At 39.2% G+C, this 27,040-nt stretch overlaps 1 protein-coding gene across 5 annotated transcripts; it reads right to left on the bottom strand.

Moving 5' to 3' along the window:
- Nucleotides 1-1,210: 1,210 nt before the first annotated feature.
- Nucleotides 1,211-26,349, bottom strand: LOC131245944 (protein-tyrosine sulfotransferase-like). 5 transcript variants are annotated; one of them, XM_058245755.1, is made up of 13 exons: nucleotides 26,148-26,349; nucleotides 21,388-21,504; nucleotides 20,261-20,438; nucleotides 20,083-20,154; nucleotides 19,098-19,386; nucleotides 15,621-15,764; nucleotides 12,119-12,223; nucleotides 11,870-12,017; nucleotides 11,069-11,121; nucleotides 10,894-10,962; nucleotides 10,604-10,723; nucleotides 3,062-3,196; nucleotides 1,211-1,673 (listed from the first exon to the last, which is right to left on the bottom strand). In XM_058245755.1, exons 2-13 carry the CDS (start codon nucleotides 21,449-21,451, stop codon nucleotides 1,530-1,532), a joined length of 1,521 nt encoding a protein of 506 aa, XP_058101738.1. In that variant the 5' UTR covers nucleotides 21,452-21,504; nucleotides 26,148-26,349; the 3' UTR covers nucleotides 1,211-1,529. The 5 variants fall into 5 exon arrangements, with proteins under 5 accessions (XP_058101738.1, XP_058101740.1, XP_058101739.1 ...); XM_058245757.1 differs by having other exon boundaries at nucleotides 11,069-11,100; XM_058245756.1 differs by having other exon boundaries at nucleotides 21,388-21,455.
- Between the last annotated feature and the right edge of the window lie 691 nt (nucleotides 26,350-27,040).

The raw sequence follows: 27,040 nt of genomic DNA, 5'->3' as shown, positions 1-27,040 counted from the left end.
TACGAGATTAATTAGAATGGAGATCCACATTCTATCAAAACCCCGCACACCTAATTATAGATGGACCATCCCTACTTATCTTCTCAACCTACAACGTTAGTTAGGGATTAGTTAGGGCATGGTCCATCTATATTAAGGTGTTTTTTGTTGTTTTTTAATAGAATGTGAATCTCCCTTGCAGCAACCATGCAGTTGGATGCAAATAGCTGAAAATGGGCCCCACAAATGCAAATGGTTGAACATGGTCTGACATGGCGAATTGATGACATCCACTCAATCGTGCACTCTCCCATGTTCAGGCATGGGTCGAAAAAAAAAAAATCAGGCCAATCCAGGACATAGGTGGGTGACACCATAGGGAACAATTGAGAGAGGGCGCCCACAATGTGAATATGCCATCCAATTCATTGACACCAAACACCTGCACTGGATGATGGTACGCCTCGAAACCAGGCCATTCTGAAGCATGGGGTGGGACCCAGCACAATCTCTTCTTTTTTTTTTGTGCCAATGGCCAAGCTTGGAAGTGCATGAAGCTCCGAGCGAATGTCATCGACACACGACGTGGAGCCCATTGTAATTCCTGTGGTGAAAACGTTAAGACTTTTACCCAATAATCCAAGATAAAGAATCATTGGTTATGTCTTGTAGATAATTGTGTTTGCCACATGCCCTGAACAACGTATCAAAAATAATCAGATGTAATAAAATTGTGGTGCCATGCACCTCTACTACAAGGCAATGGGCAGGTGATCCCCACCATTCAGTCACTGACAAATGACCAACCTTGTAGTGATCCAGCCGTTTGAACACAGAAAGCTGCCCATGCCATATAAGCATGTGTGCATGTGCGTGCCATATGTTGAAAGGTGCCAGGGTGGCATACAAGGAGAAATTGTAGAGGTGACTCATGTCAAACGCACCCACATGGCACACCTGCACAGGATCCATGCCATTCATAAACGGGGGACCCCACCTTAAAATGACCAGGCTTAAAAAGTCAGGCTGATCCCTTAAATCTGGTGAGCAAGCATGCATACAAAAAAAGGACACCACGGAGAAGAGCGAATAATGGTCAATATCCTATGCACACATCTGGCCCACCTGATTAAAGACCTTACCTGATTTTGGAACATGGCATTTTCAATGTTGTCACTGATCACTGGTCTTGATCCCCTCCAAACAGGCAATCTTGCCCACAAATTGCCTCTTCTGATCTCTCACCCTGATGGGCCTCACAGTTTTTATATATGTTTCTCAAATATAATACAACCAACAGGTGCAGAAACGCCCAAAACCATTCCAGACTTCACACATCTCTTTTCGGTCCAATGCTTGCATGACAATAAGCAAAACTTGCCTTGCCAAAAATCTGCCCAAAAAATTTCTCCTCCTTCCATCAACCGCCCTTTTGCATACACTCCTGTCTTTAAAAATGGATGTCTAAAGATAGAAATATGATGCAGATGTAGGAACTTGGCCCAGGTGCACGTTACACCACTCTCTCTACTCATGACGAATCACATTCATCACACCTTAAGTTTTGAAGTTCTCCTCCTTGAAGTTACAAACAGAACGATGATGAGCACAACGAATACAGTTGTTACAGCTAACCAAAAAGCTTTCTGTGCGTAGTGCCCAGATGAGTTGCTAGGCATGCTTTCTTGTATTTCCTGAAAAAAAAAAAAAAAGAAAAAGAAAAAAAAAAGCATAAAATAAGATACCATAAGAGAATATATGGCACCTAGGACTTCTCAGGACATGCTGGTATTTTCAGTGACCTAGGTGAGTCTGTTTTTTTGGACACACCACATGAAGACTCTAACCCAATAACCTCAGTGTTGAAACACTCGTCTACCACTGAGCCATGGATAGGAACCCTCAGTGACCTAGACAAGTTACTACAGCATATCAGAGGGATTTCCTCTGACATCTGTGGATCGTCAGTTATGGACTTCATTCTTTGGAAATGTCCATTTGTTATTCTCAAAAGTGCTTCCATCAGTGGCTAGGATCGCCTAACCAGTGTGATTTTTGGTTTCAGAGTATGCCCACCTATAGTAGGGCAGGCCCAAGGGATGAGAAGAGTCTAGATGTCCTCTAATAGAATCTTAACTGGTTCCTTTTCCCTTTCATTTCTTTTATGATCACATCAAGAACATCCTCTAATAGAATATATTGGCTGAGCCAGCTTTGTTTCATGCCCAGATTTTGAGTTGAATGGGCTGGGGCCATCGAAATTTTTATTTTGCTCAGCCCAGGTTCAGACCATTGGCCACCCTAGAAATTATTTATATCTGCGTCACTGTCTATACACCAATACATAGCTAATTTTTCAGTACATTATATTAATTTCAAGTTATCATTCCAATAAGGGGGAAAATCACCTTTCAAAGTTCAATCAGCTAGACTCAACAAAATTTGGTTATTCTTGAGAGTGAAGAGAGATGCTCCAATGATTCTCAGAGTGCCATAAGTCACAGTTTTCTTAGTATCATTAGGACACTTAAACAGTCCAATCAATTAATCTGAATTCTCCATTAGGTCTAAGAAACATTCCGTGGGATACCATGCAAATATCATACCAATCTAATGATCTTAACCATCCAATCAATGGCCTCTAATATGAACAGCCAAGATCATTAGTATAAATATAGGTTTAATCAACGATTGGATCCATCTGATAGTTCCCATCATGGATTGCTTATGATTCTAAAACGCCACTTCTGTCAGGCAATCCTAACCCATCCCATCCCATGGGCTGGAAAAAAGGATGCCTACAAAAAATGGGAGCACTGTAACTTATGGTGGTCTAAGAAAATTGGAGCATGCATTAGATTTGTGTTCTAGACTTAAAAAGGATTGTTGGCATCGATCTATTGGACTGTTTGAGTTACCCAATGCATCTAGGAGCACTGTAACTTATGGTGCTCTAAGAAAATTGGAGCATTTCCATTTCTGAAACCTACAGCGTTCTTTTTTTCTTGCAAAGAACTAGGTAGAGGTCTTTTCAATAGATTGGGAAACTGAATAATATAGCTTCAAGGAATTCAGAACTAACCACTGTATCCAATTTCTGCATAAAATGTTTCCGCTGCTGTGCAAAGATGTTCTGAGCATGCTTATAAAGTTCCACATCAAGGCTGTTTAGCAAAAGTATTTGCTGGAGAAGTGTTTCAGGAACCTGAAGCCGGGCCTGAAATTTCCCAAAGTTTTAACCAGTCAGTTGCAACGTAATCACCAACAAAAGGAATGCCGCTAGTCTCGTCACCAACGTACCAAACTTTCAAGACAGAAGCAGACGATGTCAAATGCCTAAAATGCTCATGTTTTCTGGCTATCATAACTGCCCCTTAATCTCCATCTGACAAGGACACCCTGTAATTGCTGTGTCGGACAAATATGTAACGGGTATCATCCAAAAAGCTTTCTGTGCTTTTTGGGTCTTATTTATATGAAGGAAATCAATTCAGATAGCCACCTTGTTTGATAGAGAAAATTTTCTCTCTGGTAATGCAATAATGCAAGTATTACCAAACAAATGTCTCCACCATACTATGCAGCTGTAAAAGTGCCTACCTCTATAATTTTTTACAATTTTAATGTGCTAAATTAATATATTTATCATGGAAAAAGCTTTCTGTGCGTTTTGGTTCTTATTTATATGAAGGAAATCAATCCAGATAGCCACCTTGTTTGATAGAGAAAATTTTCTCTCTGGTAATGCAATAGTCCAAGTATTACCAAACAAATGTCTCCACCAAACTATGCAGCTGTAAAAGTGCCTAGCTCTATAAATTTTTGCAATTTTAATGTGCTAAATTAATATCTTTATATGAAAAATTTCTCCTAGGAATTAGTTCTCATGAGAACCGGTGACCCAATGTTCCAAGTACTAAGCGATGCTGATAACACAAACTCTTAAAAATTCTGGGGGTCAGTAATATGTATTGACACATTGGCTAATTGAAAACATTGCAAAAATCTCCTTCGCATAAATACCTGGAGTCACTTGTATCAGCAATATTATCACCGATACAAGTCCAAATCTCTCTTAAGACAGCGTACATGCATAAATTGTAGAAACTTGAGAAAACAAATATTTTTTTTTAAAATAAAATAAAGGAAAAATGACTTTTTTTCAAAAAACAATTACAGATATATGTGGGAGTGGATTTCGGCAACTCGGCTTCCTTCTTGATGGATCAAACCTCCCATTTGGGGGACAAAATCGCAGACCAAAAGCTCGGTGGGCCAGAATCAACAAGGTACAAAAATTTGCAATATAATGTGTTTTTTCTTAAATTTTCTTGAAATCCATGTCTATGCATTGACATAGATTTGAGCGCAAAATGAAAAGATTATAGGATCGAAATGGGGAAGTTTGGGGAAATTTCTATTTTTTTTCTCATTTTCTTGCCAAAAATAAGTAATTAGGGCCCCAATTTTTAGTTTGATGATGAGGGGCAGGTCTATCAATTCCTGTTGATCTCTCATTTTTTTGGAAAAAAAGAAAAATTAATTATTTATATTTACAAAAAATTTAAAAATATATTTCAAATTTTTATTTTTTTACAATTTCTATTTGGTTTTGATATTTCTTCTTTATGGTCCATGTTTATGATCAACGGGTTGCATTTGTCGGTGGAAAATCAGTCTTTTTCTAATACACACACACACGCACAAATAAAATAAAATAAAATAAAGAAAAAGAAAAACTTATTTCAAAATTTTTTTATGGATGCATGGCTCATGGTTGTACGATGAAATGCATATGTATGTGTGTATATGTATGCAAGTATGGATGGATGGATGGATCAATGATGTATGTATGTATGTATGCATGCATGGATGGATGGATCAATGATGTATGTATGCATGCATGGTTAGTTGGATGGGTGGATGGATTATGCATGTGTACTTATGCGTCTAAGTGTGTGTGGATGGATGGAAGGAACATGCATGTGTGTACATATGTATGTGTCATTGTATGTATGGATCAATTGATGAATGGGTGGATGATTGCATGGATGGATGGATGGATCATCATGCATGTGGGTATGTATGTATGTCAGCATCCATGGATGGATGGATGGTTAGACACACATGCATGCTCAAGTGGATGCCTGGTTGGATGGATGTATGTATAGTTAGACATATATGCATGTTGCATGGTTGGATGGATGGATCATTAGACATCTATGCATGCCTGCAAGGTTGGATGAATGGATCATTAGACAATCTTAACCGTCGCTAAAACCATCATGGACCAATCATGTATACGCCGTACCGACGGCCTGATAGGGGTGAGCCTATAGCGAATAACCGTCATCTTCCCTGCTCCCTCGACCATCAACTCCCATCCAACCAAGCTGAGGCTGCCAGCGCATTGTATCTAATGACATTGACAAATCGTATGCATGCCTGCAAGGTTGGATGAATGGTTAGATGGATGGATCATGCACGTGCGTATGCATGTATGGATGGATGGATGAATGTATAACTTGTTCTTTGCTTTAAAAGATGCAAGTGATTATTGTGTTCTAATGGATGATATTATTTGTTGTATTTGCGCACTGGTAGAGGACGTAAAATGTCGTCGAGCAATGGAGTGAGGGACATCGAGTGGAAACATGGACAGCTAGTGGAGGGGAATAGATTTGGAACAGTTTGCAATTACTGTGGTCACATATCCAGGAGTGAGGGAGTGTCTAGATTAAAGGAGCACTTGGCAAGGGGAAATAAGAACGTGAAGGACTGCCCAAGTGTTCCAAAGGAGGTGAGAGCAGAGATTAGAAAGGTGTTAAGCGAGGGGAAGACAAAAGCAGCAGCAGCAGAAGGAATGGGAGAGGGACCGATGATGAGGAGCTAGTTGATGATTATGACAATATACTGTCATTTCCTAAGAACTGTGTTGCTAAGCAGAATAGAAAGAAATTTAGAGTAGAGGAGACTAGGCCGTCATTTAGGGCCTCTAAATGGGAGGTTAGTGGGAGTAGTAGAGGAAGTAAGGGCAGCAGTAGGGGGTGTGGGAAGTAGTAAAGTTCAGGAAGGCATGGCCTATAGTGCACCCAGAGTATGCATATTACAGATGCAGGAGACTCAAAAGACATGAAGCAAGTGGATAATGAGGGAGATTATGCAAAGCACCATAGCCAGGTAGTTCATTTCAGCCACATACTAGCAAATGCAGCAGTTAACCCCCACTTTCATAATATGATTGACACCATGCACCATGTTGGAGATCTTGGGTCTGCCTCAATCGCAACTCATGAGGAGATGTAGGCTTGGATAAATGAACTAAGGTCGAACTTCGAGACAAACAGTATAACGATTTGTGTAATGGGTGAACGAGACCCATGAAGTTACCCATTATCAACCTCATAGTGTATTATAGAGGGCAATCAGTCTTTCTCAAATCTATTGATGTGTCCACCATATAAACGATCATTTTTTAAGGAAGTAATCAAAGAGGTGAGCTTAAAGAATGTGGCACAAGTTGTGACGGACAATGATAGTGCATTCGCCAAGGCAGGGAAGAAGTATAGTTTTATTGGACCCCTTGCATAGCTTGCTGCATTGCTCAAGTCGGTGGTGTAGAGAGAGATTATCAAGAACACCATTGAGGTGGTGAGGGTGAAGAATTTCATATATGGTCACTCAGGGCCTGTTTGGCCGGGCAAATCCCATGGTATTAGGAGGGATGGGATCAATTTTAAGGTAATGATGGCAGTGTCAGTGGATTGTCTTAAGATCCATGGGATTGCTTATATACCGGGACAAGTTCACTGGGTCTGTTTGGCACGCCGTGCATATCCCGGGATTTTACCTTCCTATCCATCCAACCAAGGGATAGGATCAATTTTAAGGTAATGATGGTGATGTCAATGGATTGTCTTAAGATCCATGGGATTGCTCATATCTGGGGACAAGTTCACCAGATCTGTTTGGCTCGTCATGCCTATCCCAGGATATTGTCGATCCCATCCCTCCTAATACCGTGGGATCTGCCTGGCCAAACAGGCCCTCATGGTTGTAAGCCATGATGTGCAAGGAATGTCAGGAGGATATCATTCGACTAGTTGCGACATGAAATGTCACGAGCTTCATCGCACTCAACAGCTTATACAGGCACAAGGCATGGTGAAGGAGATTGTTTAGATCTCAGGGACATTCCGTGTGGAACCGAAAGACAGACCCAACCTGTGAATCAACACTCTTTCTTAAATAACTCCATCATTGAAGAAAACCATTGAATTGCAGGCTTAACACACTACGATGGGGTGGCTCCCTTCGTAGTAACAGGCCTGAGCTAAAGAAAGGCTAGGGGCCCTGCGGCTACATCAGAGATGAGAGAGATGCAAGACAACACTTAGTGATTCTTTTTTGCGATAGAGTTCATGATGTTGTTAAAATCATGCAACTGATTTACAAGATCCTTAAGGCTGTAGATAGAGACATAGCATTCAATGGGATCCATGTACAAGCTTATGCCTGATGAAAGAGGGGAAACGGGCTGCATCTCCCCACTCACATGTCTGGGTGCTCGCAATCACCAGTAACAGATGAATCAGACGGTGGCGGTGAGGATGAAAATGATCATGGCGGTGGTAAGGGAGGGGATGGAAGCTAGTCTGGTGGAATTGGTGGGCAACAACAGCATCGGTGGAGGCAGTAGCAAAGGGGATAAAGGCTGCAACGGTGAGGGGTAAACGACGGGTTAGAGTGAGCGATCTATTAGCCAGTTCACTGAGGAGGGTCACTTTAACAATGCCACTCAAGACGAAGACCATAGATCTCGTCCATGATCCTCATGGCAGCAACGCCCAATCAGTATTTCCAACGTCAGGACGATAAGAAGAAGGTACCAGGCAGCAATGAGGAGTCACTTGCACAAAGCTTATCATCCATGGATATTAATTCAAAGCAAGGGAGCTCCACTTCCATTCCACCTTATGCACATGGAAGATCACAAGGCTATGGGCACAGTCATCCAACTACGGACATGCACAGCCAACAAATAGAACTTCAAGTTACTCATGTGGGTGGAGATATTCAAGGCACTTATCATATGGATCCTTACTCTTGCTCAGGTGGTAGACACTAAGGAGTTTCAACACCCGGTCAAGGGTTCGAGTATCCATAGGTGGTGAAATCCCACTACGGCGTGAGTGTGTGGGGGTATGCGTGCGTGCGTGTGTGTGTGTGTGTGTGTCTATATATATATATATATATATATATATATATATATATATATATATATATATATATATATATATATAAGGCACCTATCATATGACTGGACCAGTGTTTTAAATAGCAGTAGTGTGATGCGTATCGCTCAGCCCTTTATAGCGTGTAGCATAACTACGTAGCGTGTAAAGTAAGCTACACGATACTTCTATTTTTTAATTTAAAAATAGGACAAATATAATAAATAATATATAAAAATTAAAATATATATATATAAAGGAAAAAAAATATAAAAGTGCCTAAAAGATGATTCATTTTATCAATTATAAGCATATTCAAAAAGGTTATTAGTTATCATTTATCAAAAGCCAATCCACATATATAAGCCAAATCAAATAATTATCACATCAACAACTTTCTAAGCAAACCACTTTAATTAATAATGTCTAATTGAAACCACAAGTCACAATTATGAAAAGAAATAAAAATCTCATAAGCTAAAAGTATCAAGTATAATACAAGTGTCACATTTCTCAATATTAGAAACAAAGAAAACATGAAAAAAATAATTAAAAAATAAAATAGTAAAAAAATACATTGTAGCTTACGCTACGTAGCTGTAGCTTACGCTACGACCCCTGTAGCGTATACTACAGGTGATTTACGCTATTTGGGACGCTATGTAGCGCTACGGCCACGCTACGCTACGGGCGCTATTTGAAACACTAGACTAAACACATTACTATCTGGGAGTCGGGGTTCGATTCAAGTTTGTTCTCTCGGGAGCATACTCGTACAGTTCGAGGAGTATCAAAGATACATGAGAGAGTACCTCCATTGGTACAAACAGTTGATAACCTAGGTACGATACTACGGACACATTGAGCAACAGTATCATGGCAGACCAAGTAGGGATGGAGATGACAACTTCGAGCCATCACGTAACTCCATGTGGGCATGAGAAAAGGCTGGGTAAGTATGTTTTTTAGTTCCTTTACTTTTTAGATATCTTAGTTATTGTTTGGTACATGCATTTGTACTATATAAACTCATTTTGGTTACTCGTGCACTGATTTTTTACAACAACACATGCTTTTAGACACCAATTAAATGAAACTTATTATGTATCCATCATTTTTATAATTTTGTTATTCCTAAATATGTAAGTACGTATATTTAAGAATCTCCTGAAGCTTCACTGAAAAATTCCACCATTTTCCCAATGTTTCCCTCAATCAGCGATACATTTCTCGGTATTGGCGATACCAATACATGTTTTCATATCCCCAGCCAGCAATACTTGTAATGATACGGATACTACGAACATTGCCAATGAGAACCCTTCAAGAACTCATCTCACGTGATGTGTATATGCAATCCAAGCAATACAGACCCTTCATCTAGCTTAGTTGAAGTGTCAGCCAAAAAAATCACGCTCTTTTGCAACTCGGGTGGACCACGATGAAAATGAAGGATGGGTTTCCCCTCCCACTTTGTTGTGGCCCACCTGATTTTTGGATCAGGCTGATTTCTAGGCCCAGGGGTTTCATGAGGTGACACATCTAGTGGACAGATTGGGTGTGGTGGACACATTACATGGGATGAGTTCTCAAAGGGTTCTCACGGGTTCTCATGAGAACCAGTTCCCAGGAAATTTTCTCATTTTTACATATTGTCTATAACCATGCCGACATGTGCAAGTTCTCATCTTTTTATATATTGTCTATAACCATGCTGCCATGTGCAAGTTTCGATGTCCATTTTACAGATTTTCTGTCCTACCTAACAAGTCATGACTGTGCCAAACACCAGCACATGCTGTCCGTAACATGGTTCAAAAACCTCAGAACTCAGCTTCACTGCATGTTCAGGAAGGTTGGGTCAACCCAGAGACTGGGATGAGTCCTTACTCAAGTCAATTAGATATTCAATAATGACATAAATAATATTTAATGTCGTAGTAAATGTTTTAAAAGAACAAGGGTAGGCAAAGCCAAAGATGATGGGGAAATCCCAAGCTTCACACCATAAACCCAGCAAAATCCTGCACTTTCCACAGGGAAATCCCAAGCTTCCCACCATAAACCTGCAAACATCCTGCACTTTCCACTTATATTATCCCTTCCTCCCTCAAGGAAAATGTAAGTCAATCCACTCTCTGTGATACCCTCTTATCCCTCCCTCCCTCCCAACTGATCTTCACACTACTCATTTTAATGCACACAAGAAACCCTTTTCCTTTGGTTACAAGAATAGTACAAAAGATAGACTACTACAATACCAAAGTAGAATAAAAGGGTTGTGTGCATCACAAGCACGGGTGTAAATGGTGGCTCCATAAAAGAAAAAGACATGAAAAAGGGGTGTACATCAACATGTAACTTCTTTAGGGAAGCTTTTGTATACTTACCTCCTTACTAAAGTTTGCAGGAGAAATTCTCTTCAAAGAAGAGACCCGTCGTGACGCTTGAGATTTTCGTAAACTAGAAATACAGGCTTCATAAGCTTCCATCAGTTTTACAACTGTTGTCTACCATGTGAGAAGATTTCAGATCAGCAAAAGAAAAGGGGGGGGGGGGTAAAAAAAAAAAACCTTCTTCTATGGAAGACACAAAATAAATGACCAGAAGCTATTCTCAAAATCTGATTATAAAAATCAAAAGCTTTAATGAACTCCTAATAATATTAAAATGGTCTTACATTTTCATCAGCAGTTTCAATTTTTTTGACTGAAGGAGTTTCTCTCAACTTTTGTCCATCGATGCTGTCCTATCATGAAAAACATATCGGTAAATGTGATTGCAATATTCAGGATATCAAAGCGCTGCAAAATATGTTCACTGAATTGAGAAAATCCGAATCCATCTCAGCTTACCCGCAGCTGATTTGAACTATCGTGCTCAGACTCTGGAAAAGAAGAGGTCAACTCTGTGAAAGAAGCAGATGTTTAGGGAATTTTGTTTTGCAGCCGGGAATGACTGTATATATTAAGTGATTTGCTGGACCCATGTGCACTACAAAGAACCCCACGTGCCAACCTGATAACTGTGTGCGACATCCAAGCTGTGCACCAGGAAGGTCTCACAGTGTAAATGACTAGGCACAAAATTCAGGCAGGTTTATTCATCAGGCAGAGCCAGAGGCATCGATCGAATGCAGACCATTGGCAACTTTTGTAAACAATCAATTGATTCTATGCATGTGTGGCCCACCTAATGAGTTGACTAACTGAATTTTTGGGCCAGGCCATCTACACAGCATGGCCCATCTGATTACATACCAGATCATCAACAAAGGTGCCATGTTCGTACATATGGTCATTATTACAACTGTGCATGTGTGTTGTCAACCATTTAATAACACCATCAATCCCAGTTTCTATCCAGAACCGAAAATTGGCTCCACAGATTCACATTGTATATGTCAAGATTCAGAAACTCGGTCTCCTAAGTTTTGAGTTTAGAGTAAGACAAGTGTAGGAAGTGGGGAAAAAGGACAATTTCATAAAAGGAAAAAACAGTGGGTGGGAGTCAGTGAGTTTTTGAACATTGGTAGGTCATTTGGCATTCATGGATGCATGCACATATGTACATCACAGAGTAAGTTCTCACCATTATATTTTTGCACTTTCAAGGTTCAAGGTGAAAACAACAGAATGAATTTGCACCAACTTTACCTGTTCTGTTGTTAACTGCTTGATTGGTACGAGAATTCAAGGCTTCCAACAAGGAAAGCACCTGCACACCAACCACATTTGCAAACATCGCCGCGGACTCCTTGTGTTCCTCAGTAAGCCCAACATATAACATGTTGTCCAATCTCTTCTGCAGGATTTACAATAGCTGACAGCCATAAATCTTAAGTAAAATAAAAGGCTGGAGCATGGCACAGCATATTCATCATTTCAAAGTCCCATTTTTAATACCTTTGCAACATCAAGCACATGTTGGCCAAGTACAGGATGCTTCCTCACACAGTGACGCACTTTGTGTGATTCTGCTAAACAAGAGTTGTTCGTCAACCCTGCCACCTGTTAATGCCCAGCAGACCCAAAAACATAACAATACCATCATTCACTTTGTGGACATTAGGGCATGAGTAAAGCAAACATGGCAGGACCATCTCGAATTGGAGACCCAGATATCTGGTACTTTTGCATCAAGAAGAAATGAAAGCACAACAAATTATTCGCAGAAAAAAGTTGGACCATTTGGATGTCATAGTGAGACACCAAATCCGATCAAACAGTAGCGGCAGCAGCAATTTCCAGCAGCATAGATGGAGTGCAGAACTAGATTATCTTCACAAGTAGGCAAACTGAAATGAAGGGAGTTGAAATCGACTGTTACACCGCTCATATTGGCCGTCATGCCAATACTCCATATCAGTAACGGTGGTGACTGTTACGGCCACAGTTATCGATACGGAACACCTTGCATAGATCCAGACCATTAATAAGATAGAGTGCACCATGAGCATGCCATAGGCCAAAAATAATGTGGGTTGAATGATCAGGCAAATCAAACTTATATGAGAAAACAGCTAGCCGCAAAAGAAGTCTAACAGTCCAGATTCAATGTACATGTGCGGCTCACTTGGTGAGTGTGCTACCCTGATTTTTGGCATATGACGTGTTCATAAGCAGCATGCCAGATGGCACGTGTTTCACCACCTCAAATGGCCTCCCACCTGTTTAGTGCAAAAATGCCGTCCAGAAACACCTCATAAAGCAGTGCGGGAAAATAATGCTGTTTTTTTTTCATTAATAGTTTTTTAATCTGCAATAATGGAAAGTGCTAACCAAACACATTAACCACTAAAGTGATTTTGAGAATCAAAATTGCCCAGAAACGTTAAAATAAACAATGCCAAACAGGCCCTTAGTTTCCTTCTTTTTGCTTAAAACTTGTTAACCAAGCAAGAAGGTTAAGACTTTTATTAAAATTAGGAAGTTAACATGTGCAAGTGCCTATAACAATCTTTGATGTCATTTCCCATAGCAATCAATACTAGACAGCTGTTGAAGCCCATTCAAGAGTCCCTCATCTCTATAGGGATCTCTACATAGGTCGGGGGGACCTATAGATTTGGGCTAATTGTCACCTAAGCAGGCTGTAATCCAATTCACTCTTGGTTTTGAGCTCAAATGCATCAAAAGAATTGAAGATTGGAAGGATGTAGAGCTTGAAATCTCTCCAAATCAATAGCTATGTGGTATATGTAGAAGAAGAAGATGACTCCGATGATGACGATGGTGGTGATCAAATGCCACAATGGCAAATAGATCAATGTTATAGCATTTAGTATTATTTTGTTAGTGATTTAGTGTATGACTTGTAATTTATAAATAATATTTCCATTTTCCACAATCAATAATAAATAAATAGCTTGTTCATTTTGTTGTTAATGTTAGTTACTTGTTATTTCTTAGTTCTTACTTATTAAGTGTTAATTGTTAACTATATTATTGAATGTTGATGACTTGATGTTTTAATTCATTGTTTAATTGATTTTATTTCACTCAAATTATTTTTAATATGTAAAATTAGTTATCTATTAACATAGGATAGTTTCCCCTGCTTTCTTATATTTTTTAAACATTTTTTTCTTAATTTTTTTCCCTATTTTTTTAATTTTTCGAAAAAAAATTAAAGAAAAATATTTTTCGCCCCGACGATGCCTTGCCTGCCGTGGCACTAGCCCCGCCCGCTTAGCACGGCATCCCTGTCCGCCGCCTAATTTGCCCTGACGATGCCCTGCCGGCTTAGAACGGCGTCCCTGTCCGCCGCCTAATTCGCCCCGACGATGCCTTGCCTGCCGTGGCACTAGCCCCGCCCGCTTAGCTCGCATATGCGCACGGGCATATGCGATTGCACACGATCGCATATGCGATTTGACAACATTGATGAATGTACTGCGAATGCCTATACAAATCAACATCAATTACAATTTACAAATCAATGCAAACCCCACGTAACAAATGGCAAGTCACAAAGGCTTCTCAAGGTATTGATAGCCCTATTTCTCGATTCAAATTCTTATAATAAATTTGACCTAATCTCCAAATCCTATTAAATAGAGAACCCAATTAACTAGAAGCAACTCTATTTCCCGAGTATAGAAACTACAAACGACAACCACAGGCAACCTATTTTGGATTGTTGGAATATAGAAGCAACTAACTACACCAAACTAGAGCACTTGCATGGATTAGTAGGGCCCACAATCTGATTGGACAAATCAATATCAATTACAACTTGCAAATCAATGCAAACCCCACGTAACCAATGGCAGGTCACAAAGGTTTCTCAAGGTATTGATAGCCCTATTTCTCAATTCAATTACTTATAATAAATTTGACCTAATCTCCAAATCCTATTAAATAAAGAACCCTATTAACTAGAAGCAACTCTATTTCCCGAGTATAGAAACTACAAACGACAACCACAGGCAACCTATTTTGGATTGTTGGAATATAGAAACAACTATCTACACCAAACCAAAGCACTTGCATGGATTAGTGGGGCCCACAATCTGATCGGACACATGTGGGGTCCACTATCAAGTGTACCATGTTTTGGGTTCCGTTATCTGTACATACCACCTTGAGGCACCTACCAGTCTGATCAGTTGATCATATGGATCATGTGTGGTCCACAAATATTATGGGACAGAATCATGGACCCAGTCCACCAATTGATATTTTGATCATGTCCCACTCTGGGCTGCAACCAAACATGGATCTAGTTTTCAAGGATTTAAATCAAGTATCAAAGAGGTAATGTCGAAGGAACCTATGGCCAGTTATGGTTTTAATAGGTAAAACAATCCCATCCAACACAAAACAGTCCAAAATGTCTGAACAGTTGGCAGTATCAAAATATGCATTGTCGTATAATTAAAAGTTCAGATGAATGTAAAATATAGAATCGCATTCGGACAAATAGAACCACCATCCAACCATATACCATTACATCAGTAATATGAGACAACAAGAAAACAAAAACGCAGTGCAGTTTTTTTAACAGATAGAATTGTTGTATTGGCTACGTGACTGGAACAACTTGTGTTGAACACGGCGATTCTTTTACAAGCAACGGACCCACCCGTCTCTGAATTCTGCAACTTCCTTGCATGCCCCCATCCAGGCAAAGATTTCAATTGGGACACTGCCAGTTGTCGGTGTCAGTCCCACTGAAGCTTTGCATGTATATATGGTTATCCTTGTCACATACACAGTTGCATGAATTTATGGGTACTGTGCATGCTTTAGAATCTCAAATTTCTTAGATGCTCTACTAAAAAGTAGAAAGTGCCAGAAATTTCTCAAGTTCTTAGAAGCAATTCAATCTTAATCCAAGCTCTCAGTGAAAATTAAAATGGCAGCTCCCTACCATAATATGACAATAAACAGGCTAAAACAAGACCTGAAAAGTGGCTCCATTGTGAATGATCTCATGAGCAAGGGGATCATTGACGAACGCAGGTAATGGAATAACAATGTCTTCCATGTCGTATGAGTAGCTTCTTTTTCTAATGCCCATAACTTTCCCAAGTTTCCTCGCTTCCCGCTGCCAGTACACTAAGCCAAAATGTCTATCACTATACCTCAAATAAGAAATTTCCATGACTACAACTAGATAAAAGAACAACATTAAAATAAAATAAAAATAATAGTAAAAGAACAAAGAAGAAAGAAGAAAGAGAACCAATTCTGTGCGTTCATTGTGAATTAAAATAGCAAAATTAGTACCATACAGTATACACTATGAATGCATAGTATACATCCAAAAGTATGACTCTCGAAACTACATAGCCACCATGGCTCCACAATCCATGAAAATTATGCATTCTCATATACAAATAAGTTGGCATTTGATAAATGACTCTTTCAAATTTTCAATACTGAACTTCGGTGAATTGAATTTTTTTTCTTTTTTTCTTTTTTTTTTTCTTTTTTTCTTTTTTTTTTTGAGAGAGAGAGAGAGAGCCACGGGGAGATGATTCAATTTTTAAAACATGAACACAGTATTTACAACTTCCCTTTGATATCATAACACATTCCCCAGGTAGAAAAATGATATGTCAACCCAGCTCATCCTTGGAGATAATTAGATTAAAGATCTAGACTGGTTCCATGTTTAGAACTTGCCAACTTGCACTTAAATTAAGTCAAGAGCAAAAAAAGGCTGTTTTATTTTATTTTTGCATTGTGTCAGAAGTTTGAACTGAAAAGGCTATCCCATATCAAGGGTGAGGACCAGAGTGCCTTGGTGAAAGATGGTAAAATTAGGGAGAGATGGAGAGGCTACTTTTAAAGTTTGTTGAATGAATATGCAAGCATGGGGAAGATAGGACTAGGAGGAACTTGAAACCCTTGCAGTGTTTTAAATAGCCTACAAGGCTACAACACTACATAGTGTGTAGCTTATGCTACATACTGTAGCTTAGCCTTGAGGCTCCGTAGCTCATTAAAATAGCTCAAGTCACCATAGCCTAATCTAAACACTAATTAGCATATGTGACGCACTCTATAGCCTACACTACACACTCCATAGCTTACACTACAAGTTATTTTTCACTCATCATCATCATCATATAAGCTTTGTCCCAACCAGTGTTTTAAATAGCTACACTATATAGCATAGCTTAGTCTTAATGCTATGTAACTCATGAAAATAGCTTCACTCGCAGTAGCCTACGCTACACGATAGCTTGTCTACACTACATGATAATTTGCGTACACTACACAATACATATAGTATGCTACACGCTACATAGCTCAAATTACAAGTTACTTCTCACCACAACATTAAAAACATTTAATGTTTTCAATGATTTGTTACATTTTTCTATTTTTGATAAATTTTAGTTAATTTTTCAATGATTTTATTAAATAATGCAAGTAATAGTATTGTACCAGTTTTGCTACTATTTCTTTATCTTGATACTTAATATTGCCCTATTTTTCCTATTATTTTAGGTTGTGTTTGGTTGCACCAAACATGATGAAATTTCATGATAATTCACGACAGTTGATGCAACCAAGTGCAACCTTAATTAAAAATTTGAAAGTAGTGTGTACTTACGCCTCACACTTCAGAGAAGTGAATGCTACGTGTATTTAAAACAATAGGCCCATAGAGATCTCTTTTTTCTTTTCTTTTCTCTTCTTTTTTTTTTTTTTTTTTTTCGAATTTGGATTTGGATTTGGGACATTAAAGATCAGAAATGCATGTGCATGTCTTACAAGTCGGGTGGCAAAAGCAAAGGTACCCTTTTTTTTTTTTTTTAAGTCACTGAATATATATAAAAAAAGGAAAAGGGATACAAAGCAGGGGAGAAAAGAGAGATCGCCGAGGAGGCAATCAACAACTAGACTCCAAGAAAAAGAAAATCAACATCCTTTAGGCCCACTACATAGACCGCCCATTCGATCAAAAGCCGCCCATCCGAAAGCAAAGGTACCCTTAATAAGGATGAGGAAAGGAAAGGCTGTGGGGATATATGATATACCTATAGAAACAGGGAAGATACTAGACGAAATCAGGTCAATTTCATAACTAGCCTTTCTAAATAAGGTTCTGCAAACAGCTAAAATGCCAGATGAGTTGAGGAGAAGAATGGTAACACCTTTACAAAAAGGGAGACACACGATTGCACCAACTATTGGGGAATCAAACTTACAGGTCAAACTATGAAGCACTGGGAGAGGATGGTGGAACAAAGATCAAGACGGAATTAAGCTATCAGAAAATCAGTTGGACTTCACGCTAGGAAAACCTACCAATCATTTTATATATTTGGGAGTACGTTTACAATACAATACCTATAGAGGTTACATTTGAATAATGAGGAATTGGTCCCAGAAGGAACTACATTAAAGATGTATTGGGGTGTCGTTACAAGAAATAGAATAACATCTGGGGAGACGGATGCATTCCCAGTTGCAGTAAGTCTTCATCAGAGGTCAGCATTAAGTTCTTATGTTTTTTCACTTGTTAAAGACAAATTAATCACTAGAGTCAAGGATGAGGTCCATTGGCGTATGTCTTTGCCAATGGTATGATGTTGGTTGACAAGACTCGAGATACGGAAAATGCTAAACTGGAGGTTTAGAGGAAGGTTCTAGAGTCCAGAGACTTAAAAATTAGCAGAACCAAGACGGAATCTTTGGAATGCAACTTTAGTTGGAACAGTTATAAAGATGACGCTTTAGTTGAAATCAATTGTCAAGAGATTCCTCAAAGATTTGTTAACTAGGCTCTTTTACTAGAAATCAACTTTAGTTTTGTTAACTAGGCTCTTTTATTCAAGAGGAAAGGAAGATGACGATGTTTCAATTCTCCAGGAAAAAAAAAAAAAAAGAAGAGCAAAGAACAAAAACAAAGAAAAGAAAGAAAGATAATGAGGATGTTTCTAATATAATTACAGCCAGGTGGATGAAGTGCAGATGTACTTTTATAAGATAACTCTTCATGTTGTTAAAATCCCCATGAAGGTGGGGATGTTAGCATTCTCCTACATTTGTGTTGTGTAAAACCAGGAGGTTTTCGCTGACTTGGCCAGGTTGAGTTCACCAATCGAAAGACAGATTTCCAAGCCAAGCTCTTAGTATTTGGCCAGGTTTTCAACCAGCCTTACAAGACTGTTTTATATGAAATTAGAGATGAAAATCAATAAGAGGAAATCTACTTCAAATAAACTGCCATATGAAGCAGGAATTCCAGTTTAGCTCTAGACGTTAGATAGAGGCCCATTCCAGGAATGTTCAACCACATTGAAGCAAAAATGGAAGTAAATGGTAATAAGAAATGTAAGACTAGGAGAGAGAAACTCTCCTCACACTATTATGCAGAAATTAAGAAATACTGACAGCATAGAATAACTGAGAAAAATTATACCCGGCCGAAAAGGTCCTCCCTCATCCAAGGAACCAAGTACTTCCATGGCCAAATATCCAAAGTACTAACTCCACGAGCTTTAGGGCGTAATCGCCCAGTAATTTGTGTTGCCGATGTTAAATTCGGATGTATTAAAAACCTAGCTGCAACTTCCACAGAGAACTCATATGTACTAAAGACACGATCGACTGGATTTCTTAGTATTGTAACCACTGAAGTGCTCTCCTTGGGCAATTTGGACATTATACTATAATCATCATGAGTAGCCATCAATCTGCAGTTTGGTTGGCTGCAAATGAACCCAAAGTTAGTCCTTCATTCCTTATAAGAACAGCTGTTTGTAACCTCATTATGGTAAACTGAATGGAAAAAAGGACGCTGATTACAGAGCTTAAGGACATGAAGAGTACAAAGCAGCACCCACCTTCCTGACCAGACATCAGGCTCACCAATGACGAGATGTTTCTGAGGTATCACCCATCCACCATGGTGTCCACCAAATGAACAAATTGACTCAATAGAAGGTGACCCCCCATGTGAACAGTTTATTGGGCTGAGCAAATGCTTGAGCAAACAATGTATATTTCGTATTGTCCTAAAAGACTTGAAATTTCCTTACTGTGATGTTCCCATCCTATGAGCTGATAATATATATACATATACATATACATATATATATATATATACATATATACATATACATATATATATATATATACATATATATATATATATAAAGAAAGAAAAAAAAAAATTGTTCCCAACCTATGAAACGGCTATGAAGTCTATTAGTCACTGTGGTAAAGTTAGCAATAGCTCATATTCAAGACAGAGACTAGTGCGAAGCCTCAAAAATGTTCTGCATTTTACCACTTTGTAACCACTGTCATGCCTAGTTAAACCTTCAAAAATTTCTGCATTTTACTGCTTTGTAACCACTGCCATGTCTTTTTAAAACTAAAGACCATATGATGGAGATAATTACCTCGGATCGAAGCGTAGTTTGTCATAGGAACGGGGACATTCAAGATCACTGGTGTATAGTTTTCTCAAAAAGCTGTCGGAACCAAAAATACCCCGTGGTCAGTAAATTATAGCTGGTGGAAAGTTCAACAAAAATGACAGAAAATATCATTTTGAATATTGAATGGGGAAGCACTTGCCACTGGAAATAGGTGCGTCCTCCAGTTCTTGGAACATGGAGAAAGAATAGCAAGTCGCGTAGTTTTAGTTTGTCTCCTTGGACTCCATCGATGAGCGATGAAGCTGCCCAGTTCTTAACAATGCTTTCACATTGCAGAAGATCATCTTTGGTAGAACTTTCAATTGTCAATGCAGATGCTGTGCAGCATAAGAAATTCCAGTATTTGTCAATCCCTTCATCATCGTGACATTATTAGTTTTTTAGATCCCCTGTTATCTTAGAAGTACAATCGGCAAAGGCTAAGATCACGAAATAATGTCAGGGATGAACTGCTGTATCCATTCAAAACCACCATTTGGTGAAAATTCATCCAGATTGTAAATAATAGAACTCTCCCCTGATATGTACAAGTTACAATGTCCAGATAGCAGAATGTCTACTGTTACCAGTAAACAGCCAGGCAAAGAGCAAAAAAGAAGAGTTTTGAGGTTTTGACTGATCTGCAACACACACACACACAAATATAGATAGATATAGATATAGATATAGATACATTGATCAGCAACTGATCCTTCAACACAGTTTTTTGTCACTATGAAAGAAAAATATGTAGTGACAGAAAAGGGAAAAGAAAGCTTATACGCAGCAAGGAACATCATTATATATATATATATATATATATATATATATATATATATATATATATATATATATATATATTGATCTTTCAACATACAGTTTTTTTTTTATGAAACGGCTTCAACATATAGTTTTTTGTCACTAAGAAAACAAAAAATGTTGTGACAGAAAAGGGGAAAGAAAGCGTATACAAAACAAGAAACATCTTTTTTCTACAAACCATAGAAAAAGGAAAGCAGGGAAAAAACAACTTGACCCAACATTACAACTAATTTACAAATATACCCAGATGTTGAGATTAGGCATTCTTTTGCTTAGTAAATCTATAAACAAAAGAAAAGAAAAATCACTTCATCCGGGCTACAAGCACCAACTTACAACATTATTTGACAACCAGTTGTTATACATATCCAACAAATGGAGACAGAAAAAAGGACAACCAAAGATTCATCCTCTGCAGTCCCACAAAAGACAAGGAATAGAAAGACTGTACACATGCATACATACCCACAGCAACAAGCATCAGTAACATGCTGAATTTACAAGCATAAGCCATCTTCTGCCTTCCCATCCAACTACTTCCAACAAAGAACCAAAATCAAATGAATTTCACATCAAATAAACCTACAAAAGACGTATATAAAAAGGAAATGAGTTACATGAGACATACAAAAGTAAGACACCAAAACCCTAGCCAAAATCCTTCAAATTTCCAAGTACAACAGTAACCAAAAAGTAAAGAAAACCAAATTTCAAAAACAAAAAAATCAGTACAACAGCAACCCAAGCCCTTCGAATTTCCAGCCTTAAAAAAAATAATAAATAAATAAATAAAAATAATAATAATTAAAATTAAAAAAAAAAAAAAATCATAAACATTGAAATGCCACAATCCAAGCATCAAATGATACAAAATCAAACAAAGCCCAACGAAACCGGCATGAAATAGAAAATCCAATTTCCAACAAGGTTTGGGCGAATGATCTTCACCATAGGTTTGCTCCCTATAGGTGAGGGTTCAATTCCCCTCCTTGGCTTACCCGATACATGTGGTTGTGGGTGATTGCATGTATCCGCAGGTATTAGTCTCACTTCAAAAAAGAGGTGGGGACACCCTGTGTCTTCAATATATATATATATATATATATATATATATTAAAAACAAACACCCACCCAAACCCAAATCGAACTCCTCCAGGATTCTAATGAATGCTAAAATATTTGTTCTTATCTCTGTCCAAAAAAAAAGACACTAATTCAAGCATCAGAACCAGAATAAGAAAAAACAAAACAAGAAACTACCGAGTCACCAAAAACCAAATGACACAAGGATGAAAAGAAAAACCTAAATCCCAGAACAGTAAAAAAATCCACAAAATCTAGTACACAACAACAATTTCATTCAAACAGTGGAAGAATAAATAAATAAATAAAAATCAAAATCAAAAGAAATTGTTCACATAAAATCAGGCATAGGCTAAACTAAACTACGACCCATTTACAAGCATTTTTTACCTTCGAAATATTTTCAAGGGCAAAAGCAGAAGAAAATTTCTGAAGGCATGGAAAATGCATTGGACCATACAACTGGTTTAGGAGATCACTTCTCATTTTCAAGGGCAGATCAGTTCTCACATGAAAAGGGGAAAAAGAAATAATAGAACCCATTTCCGAAAAATACAAATACCTACCAATATCCTAATCAAATTCCCTTAAAAGTCTAACCTAAGACACTCAAGCATCAGAAAACCAGTCAAGGCAAAACCCAATGCATTAATCATAAAAAAAGACAACCCAATTTCCAAGACAAAAAAAAGGAGGTAAAAAATCCACCAAACTCCTTGAAAATTTCCAGCACAAGACACAAAAACCTCAAAGCCCCAAGTTCACAATACAAGATAAAAGATTTCTGAATCGAACAAAACTAAACAAAGAAAATATAAATATTAAAGAAAAACACTTCAAAAAAAAAAAAAAAAAAAAGAATAGAAAACAAAAGAAAAGAAAAGGCCACTACTAACCAAATTCCCTCAAAATTCCACCCACTATGAATGTGGAAAACTGGAAATGAGACAAGTTTGGGCAAGAGTCAGCATCAGCCCAATTCCAGCTAGTTATTTGTTGTGCCCATGAACAGGTCCAGACTATGGGCCTAAAAAGTAGCCCCTGTCCACTTTGGTATTAAAAAACGGTTACGTTACAACCATAACAGTAACAATGGTGACCATTACATAATATGGGGCTACAGCACCCAATTTGAAAGGGAGAAAAGAGGCCCATAACAGGCTGATACAGAGCCACAATCGACCAATATGTGCCCACAATGGACCGATACATTTTTCCTTTTAAAAAAAGAAAAAATCGATGGTTGCAGGACTGTAATGACTGTTACAGGGGGCATAACGGCCATAAAGCTGGCCGTTACAGCCATCATTACTGTTATTGATACCTTGCTGCCCCACCTCATGACAGCCATTAACCAGCCTAGTCTGGGCCTTGATAGAATTAGTTACAAAACCACAGCCCAGGCCCATTTTGCTGGCCCAAGCCTGACAAGGGGCGGTCTAGATGCAAGCAAAGTTGTGTTATGAAACTACTCAGGTCATGTTGTCTCAGATAGGCTATCTAGGTTATGTTGTCATGGATGGTGGCACATGTAGCCCTTGTGATGCATGTGTACACTGACACGTGGCACATGTAAGTGCTAGAAGATTGATGATGGCACATGTGGCACCAATAGGGTGCTTGAACATCAATGGTTCGACTAATCTCGTGACAAATGTGCACAAAACACTAGCACATTTGGCACATTTTGTAACACATGCACAGAACATTGCATTCCTACGTCAACCAATGTAGGACTAATCTTTCCTCACGTTTATCACACCTTTTTTCCCAATAAATGCTCTCCTTGGTTTAGGGTTTCACAAGACATGCTATCCTTAGTTTAACTCATTGATTGTGATCAACCTATGTAATAGACTATTAGATAGAGCTTGGTTGTAATCAACCTATGTAATAGTCTATTACATTGCACCTATGGGATGCTCTCATTGCTGGTCTCTAGATTGGATAAAGGGGGAGGGTTGCCTCAACTTGGCAGCCGGCGTCAAATTTATGCCTTATCTTCCAACATGAATCCCAACAATATGACATTTCAAACTCATGCTAGGGCAATGTCATGGCCCTTGATAGAGTGGAATGGCGTAAAAGGATTCATGTAGCCAACCCCGATTAGTTGAAATAAGGCTACGATAATTATGGTGCTATCCTTGGCTTATTCCAACATTTGGTGACAGACTAACCCCATTTTTCTTGGTTCCCATAAACCAATCATTGACAGCTTATCTGCCCCAAACAGCCAATGACGAGCACAAGTTTCTTGCATCCAAATGGCATCCCAGAAAGGCAATTCCAAGAACAAGGCCAAGTTCCTTCATGATTCTCATCCAACACAAAAACAAGGGTAAAAGGCAATGTTGAACTGCTAAAGTGAAATTGGACCCGCCAATTGGGCTATACGGATTGGTGTAAGACTCACTTCAAGATGTTTGACCCAGCATGGATAGGCCACAGCAGCAATCTTTCTATAACGATGATCAACTAATTGAAAAATGGGCCTGCATGTAAACTATGACCATTCTATGATTTAATATGCTGAAGACCTAATGCGAGGACCATTGGTGGCCACTCATACTTAACCAACCACCTACTCATGGCAAGACCAACCTTGTGAATAGTTCCGATCGTCCATATGCTACTTTGAAGACTAGAAGACTGAGCATCCAAAAACAAATATGAAAAAAAAAAAAAAAAAAAAAAGGGCGGGGGGGGGGGGGTGTTACATGCTACTCAAGTAGCATATGACGCTTGGTACACAGGCACTTGAAAATGTAAACATGGCATAAATGAACTCAAATTAAACCGACCAAATTGTGGTCCATGGAACCCATTGTTGTATGTCACAGTCCCCAAAATCAGATTGGATGAGCAATCCTAACCTCTGATTTATGGACACTTGTTTGATGATAGTACCTTTTGATATTTTTCATTTTTCTAACTGGCCGGGCCATTCCTATAGTCATATAATCAATTAAGTGTAATTTTTGGTTCGTGATATATATGAACTGGGAACCATAATCTGGACAGTTTAATTGGACTTAGTTGTATGCAACCTGATGTAGGACAATTAACCGACGAATTAATCCCTTTATCTCATAGCCCAGGTCCCACATCTCATATGTTAAGACCTCGGCCAAACCCCCCTCGTGGTCCCCAAATCACATGGGCCGCCCACCCCGAGTGTGTCCCCGCATCCCATGGGCTACCCTACTCAAGCCTGGTATGAAATGCACATTAATCACCCCCGGTGAGGAGTCTCGAACACGAGACCTCTCCGTGGGCCCCAAATCACATAGATCACCCACCCCGAGTGTGTCCCCGCATCCCACGGGATACCCCACTCGAGCCCGGTGTAAAAATGCTCCTGCATTAATCACCCCCGGTGAGGAGTCTCAAACACGAGACCACCCACTCTGATACCAATTTGATGCAGGACAATTAACCACTTGCTCTAAAAGCTCGAACTGTTAGAGTATGGCGAATTAATACCTTTATCTCATAGCCTAGGCCCCACATCTCATGGGTTAGGACCTCGGCCAAACCCCCCTCGTGGGCCCCAAATCACATGGGCCACCCACCCTGTGTGTGTCCCTGCATCCCACGGGCTACCCCACTCAGTCTGGTGTGAAATGCGCATTAATCACCCCCGGTGAGGAGTCTCGAACACGAGACCTCCCCCATGGGCCCCAAATCACATGGGTTACCCACCCCGAGTGTGTCCCCGCATCCCACAGGCTACCCCACTCGAGCCCGGTGTGAAAATGCCCCTGCATTACAACCTAAGCAATTTCCAAGTAATTTATAAATGCCTGCATATCGTTCATCACACTCTGCCAGAGTATCTAATCTTTTTTTTTCTCAAAGAAACAAGAAATTCCCAAAACATAACAGGTGCTTTGATGGCTACATCCTCCTCACAAAAACTAGGAAAAGAAAAATCCTGTTTTGGTATTTCCTTTGTTTAAACTGAATGTTTGCGATTCATTCCACTAGTGCAGCCAAAAGCATCCAAAAGATAACAAAAATCTCGCAAAAACCCTCACACAACTTCTCCAAAATCACGGCGCGAAACACAAAAACAGCAAAATTCGAGCATCATAAAATACGAAAAGCAAAAACTAGATTTAATGGGTTTTTTTCCTTACCTATCTCGAAGGCCGAGATATCGTGCTCATAAATTCTCGGGAGATGTTTGAATTGCAGCAGACAGAATCGAGGTCGGGTGCAGGACCACCGAAACCGCCGTTAGAAGCTTCTCTCTCCCTCTGGGAGAGGCTGGGAAGAAAACAGGACTTTTTTGAGAAACAAAGGAATGGGACTTTGCCCTTTGGCTCAAATGCCGAGTAAAACGCCGGAAGCCACGGAAACGGATTGGCTACTCCCCCTGACACCAGCCCCGGAGCTGGTGGTCGGTGCGCTGTGGGCCCATCATGATGTATGTGTTTCATCCATTCCGTCTATCTATTTTTATAGATCAATTTATGGTAATGTACAAAAAATGAGTATATCCCAGTCTCAAATGGACCACATTACAGGAAACAGTGTTGAATGAACTTCGACCATTAAAAACTTTTTGGGGGCCATAAAAGTATTGGATCAAGTTGATCTTTGTTTGCTCCATTCATCTGGGTCTTTATGACCTAATAAACGGATTGGATTTCAAATAAACAGTACATCAGGCCTTAGGAGGATTTAAATGATGGATATCCAATCACTATTTTTTTTTCCTGTGGTGTGATCCATTTGAGATATATATCCCTCTTATTTTTCGGAAAAAGATATAAAATGATATTTTAAAATGGATGAACGGAATGGATGAAACACATACATCATGGTGGGGCCCACAGAGCACCGACCATAAGCTCCGGGGCTGGTGTCAGGGGGAGTAGCCAATCCGTTTCCGGAAGCCACTAATGTGCCCCGTTGGCACTTTTCTTTCCTCCGGCTTCGGTAGTGATCCCTCCAGTACCGAGCTCGGTACTGGTCAGTGTTGGAAAATCTTTATAACCCCATCATAAATCCCCCCCACCCAAACAAA

Source organism: Magnolia sinica, chromosome 5, assembly GCF_029962835.1.
Source record: "Magnolia sinica isolate HGM2019 chromosome 5, MsV1, whole genome shotgun sequence".
NCBI classification, from domain to species: domain Eukaryota; kingdom Viridiplantae; phylum Streptophyta; class Magnoliopsida; order Magnoliales; family Magnoliaceae; genus Magnolia; species Magnolia sinica.
Note: the sequence above shows the minus strand (reverse complement) of the source record. Positions and strands in the feature narration are given on the sequence as shown.

What these genes read in the sequence shown, in the direction of transcription:
- LOC131245944 (XM_058245755.1), bottom strand. Translation starts at nt 21,451, where the DNA reads ATGGGAAGGCAGAAGATGGCTTATGCTTGTAAATTCAGCATGTTACTG. An exon ending in GGACGCACCTATTTCCAGTG is followed by an intron (nt 20,155 to 20,260) that starts GCAAGTGCTTCC and finishes TGGTTCCGACAG; the next exon opens with CTTTTTGAGAAAACTATACA. An exon ending in TGCAGAAATTGGATACAGTG is followed by an intron (nt 1,674 to 3,061) that starts GTTAGTTCTGAA and finishes TTTTTTTTTCAG; the next exon opens with GAAATACAAGAAAGCATGCC.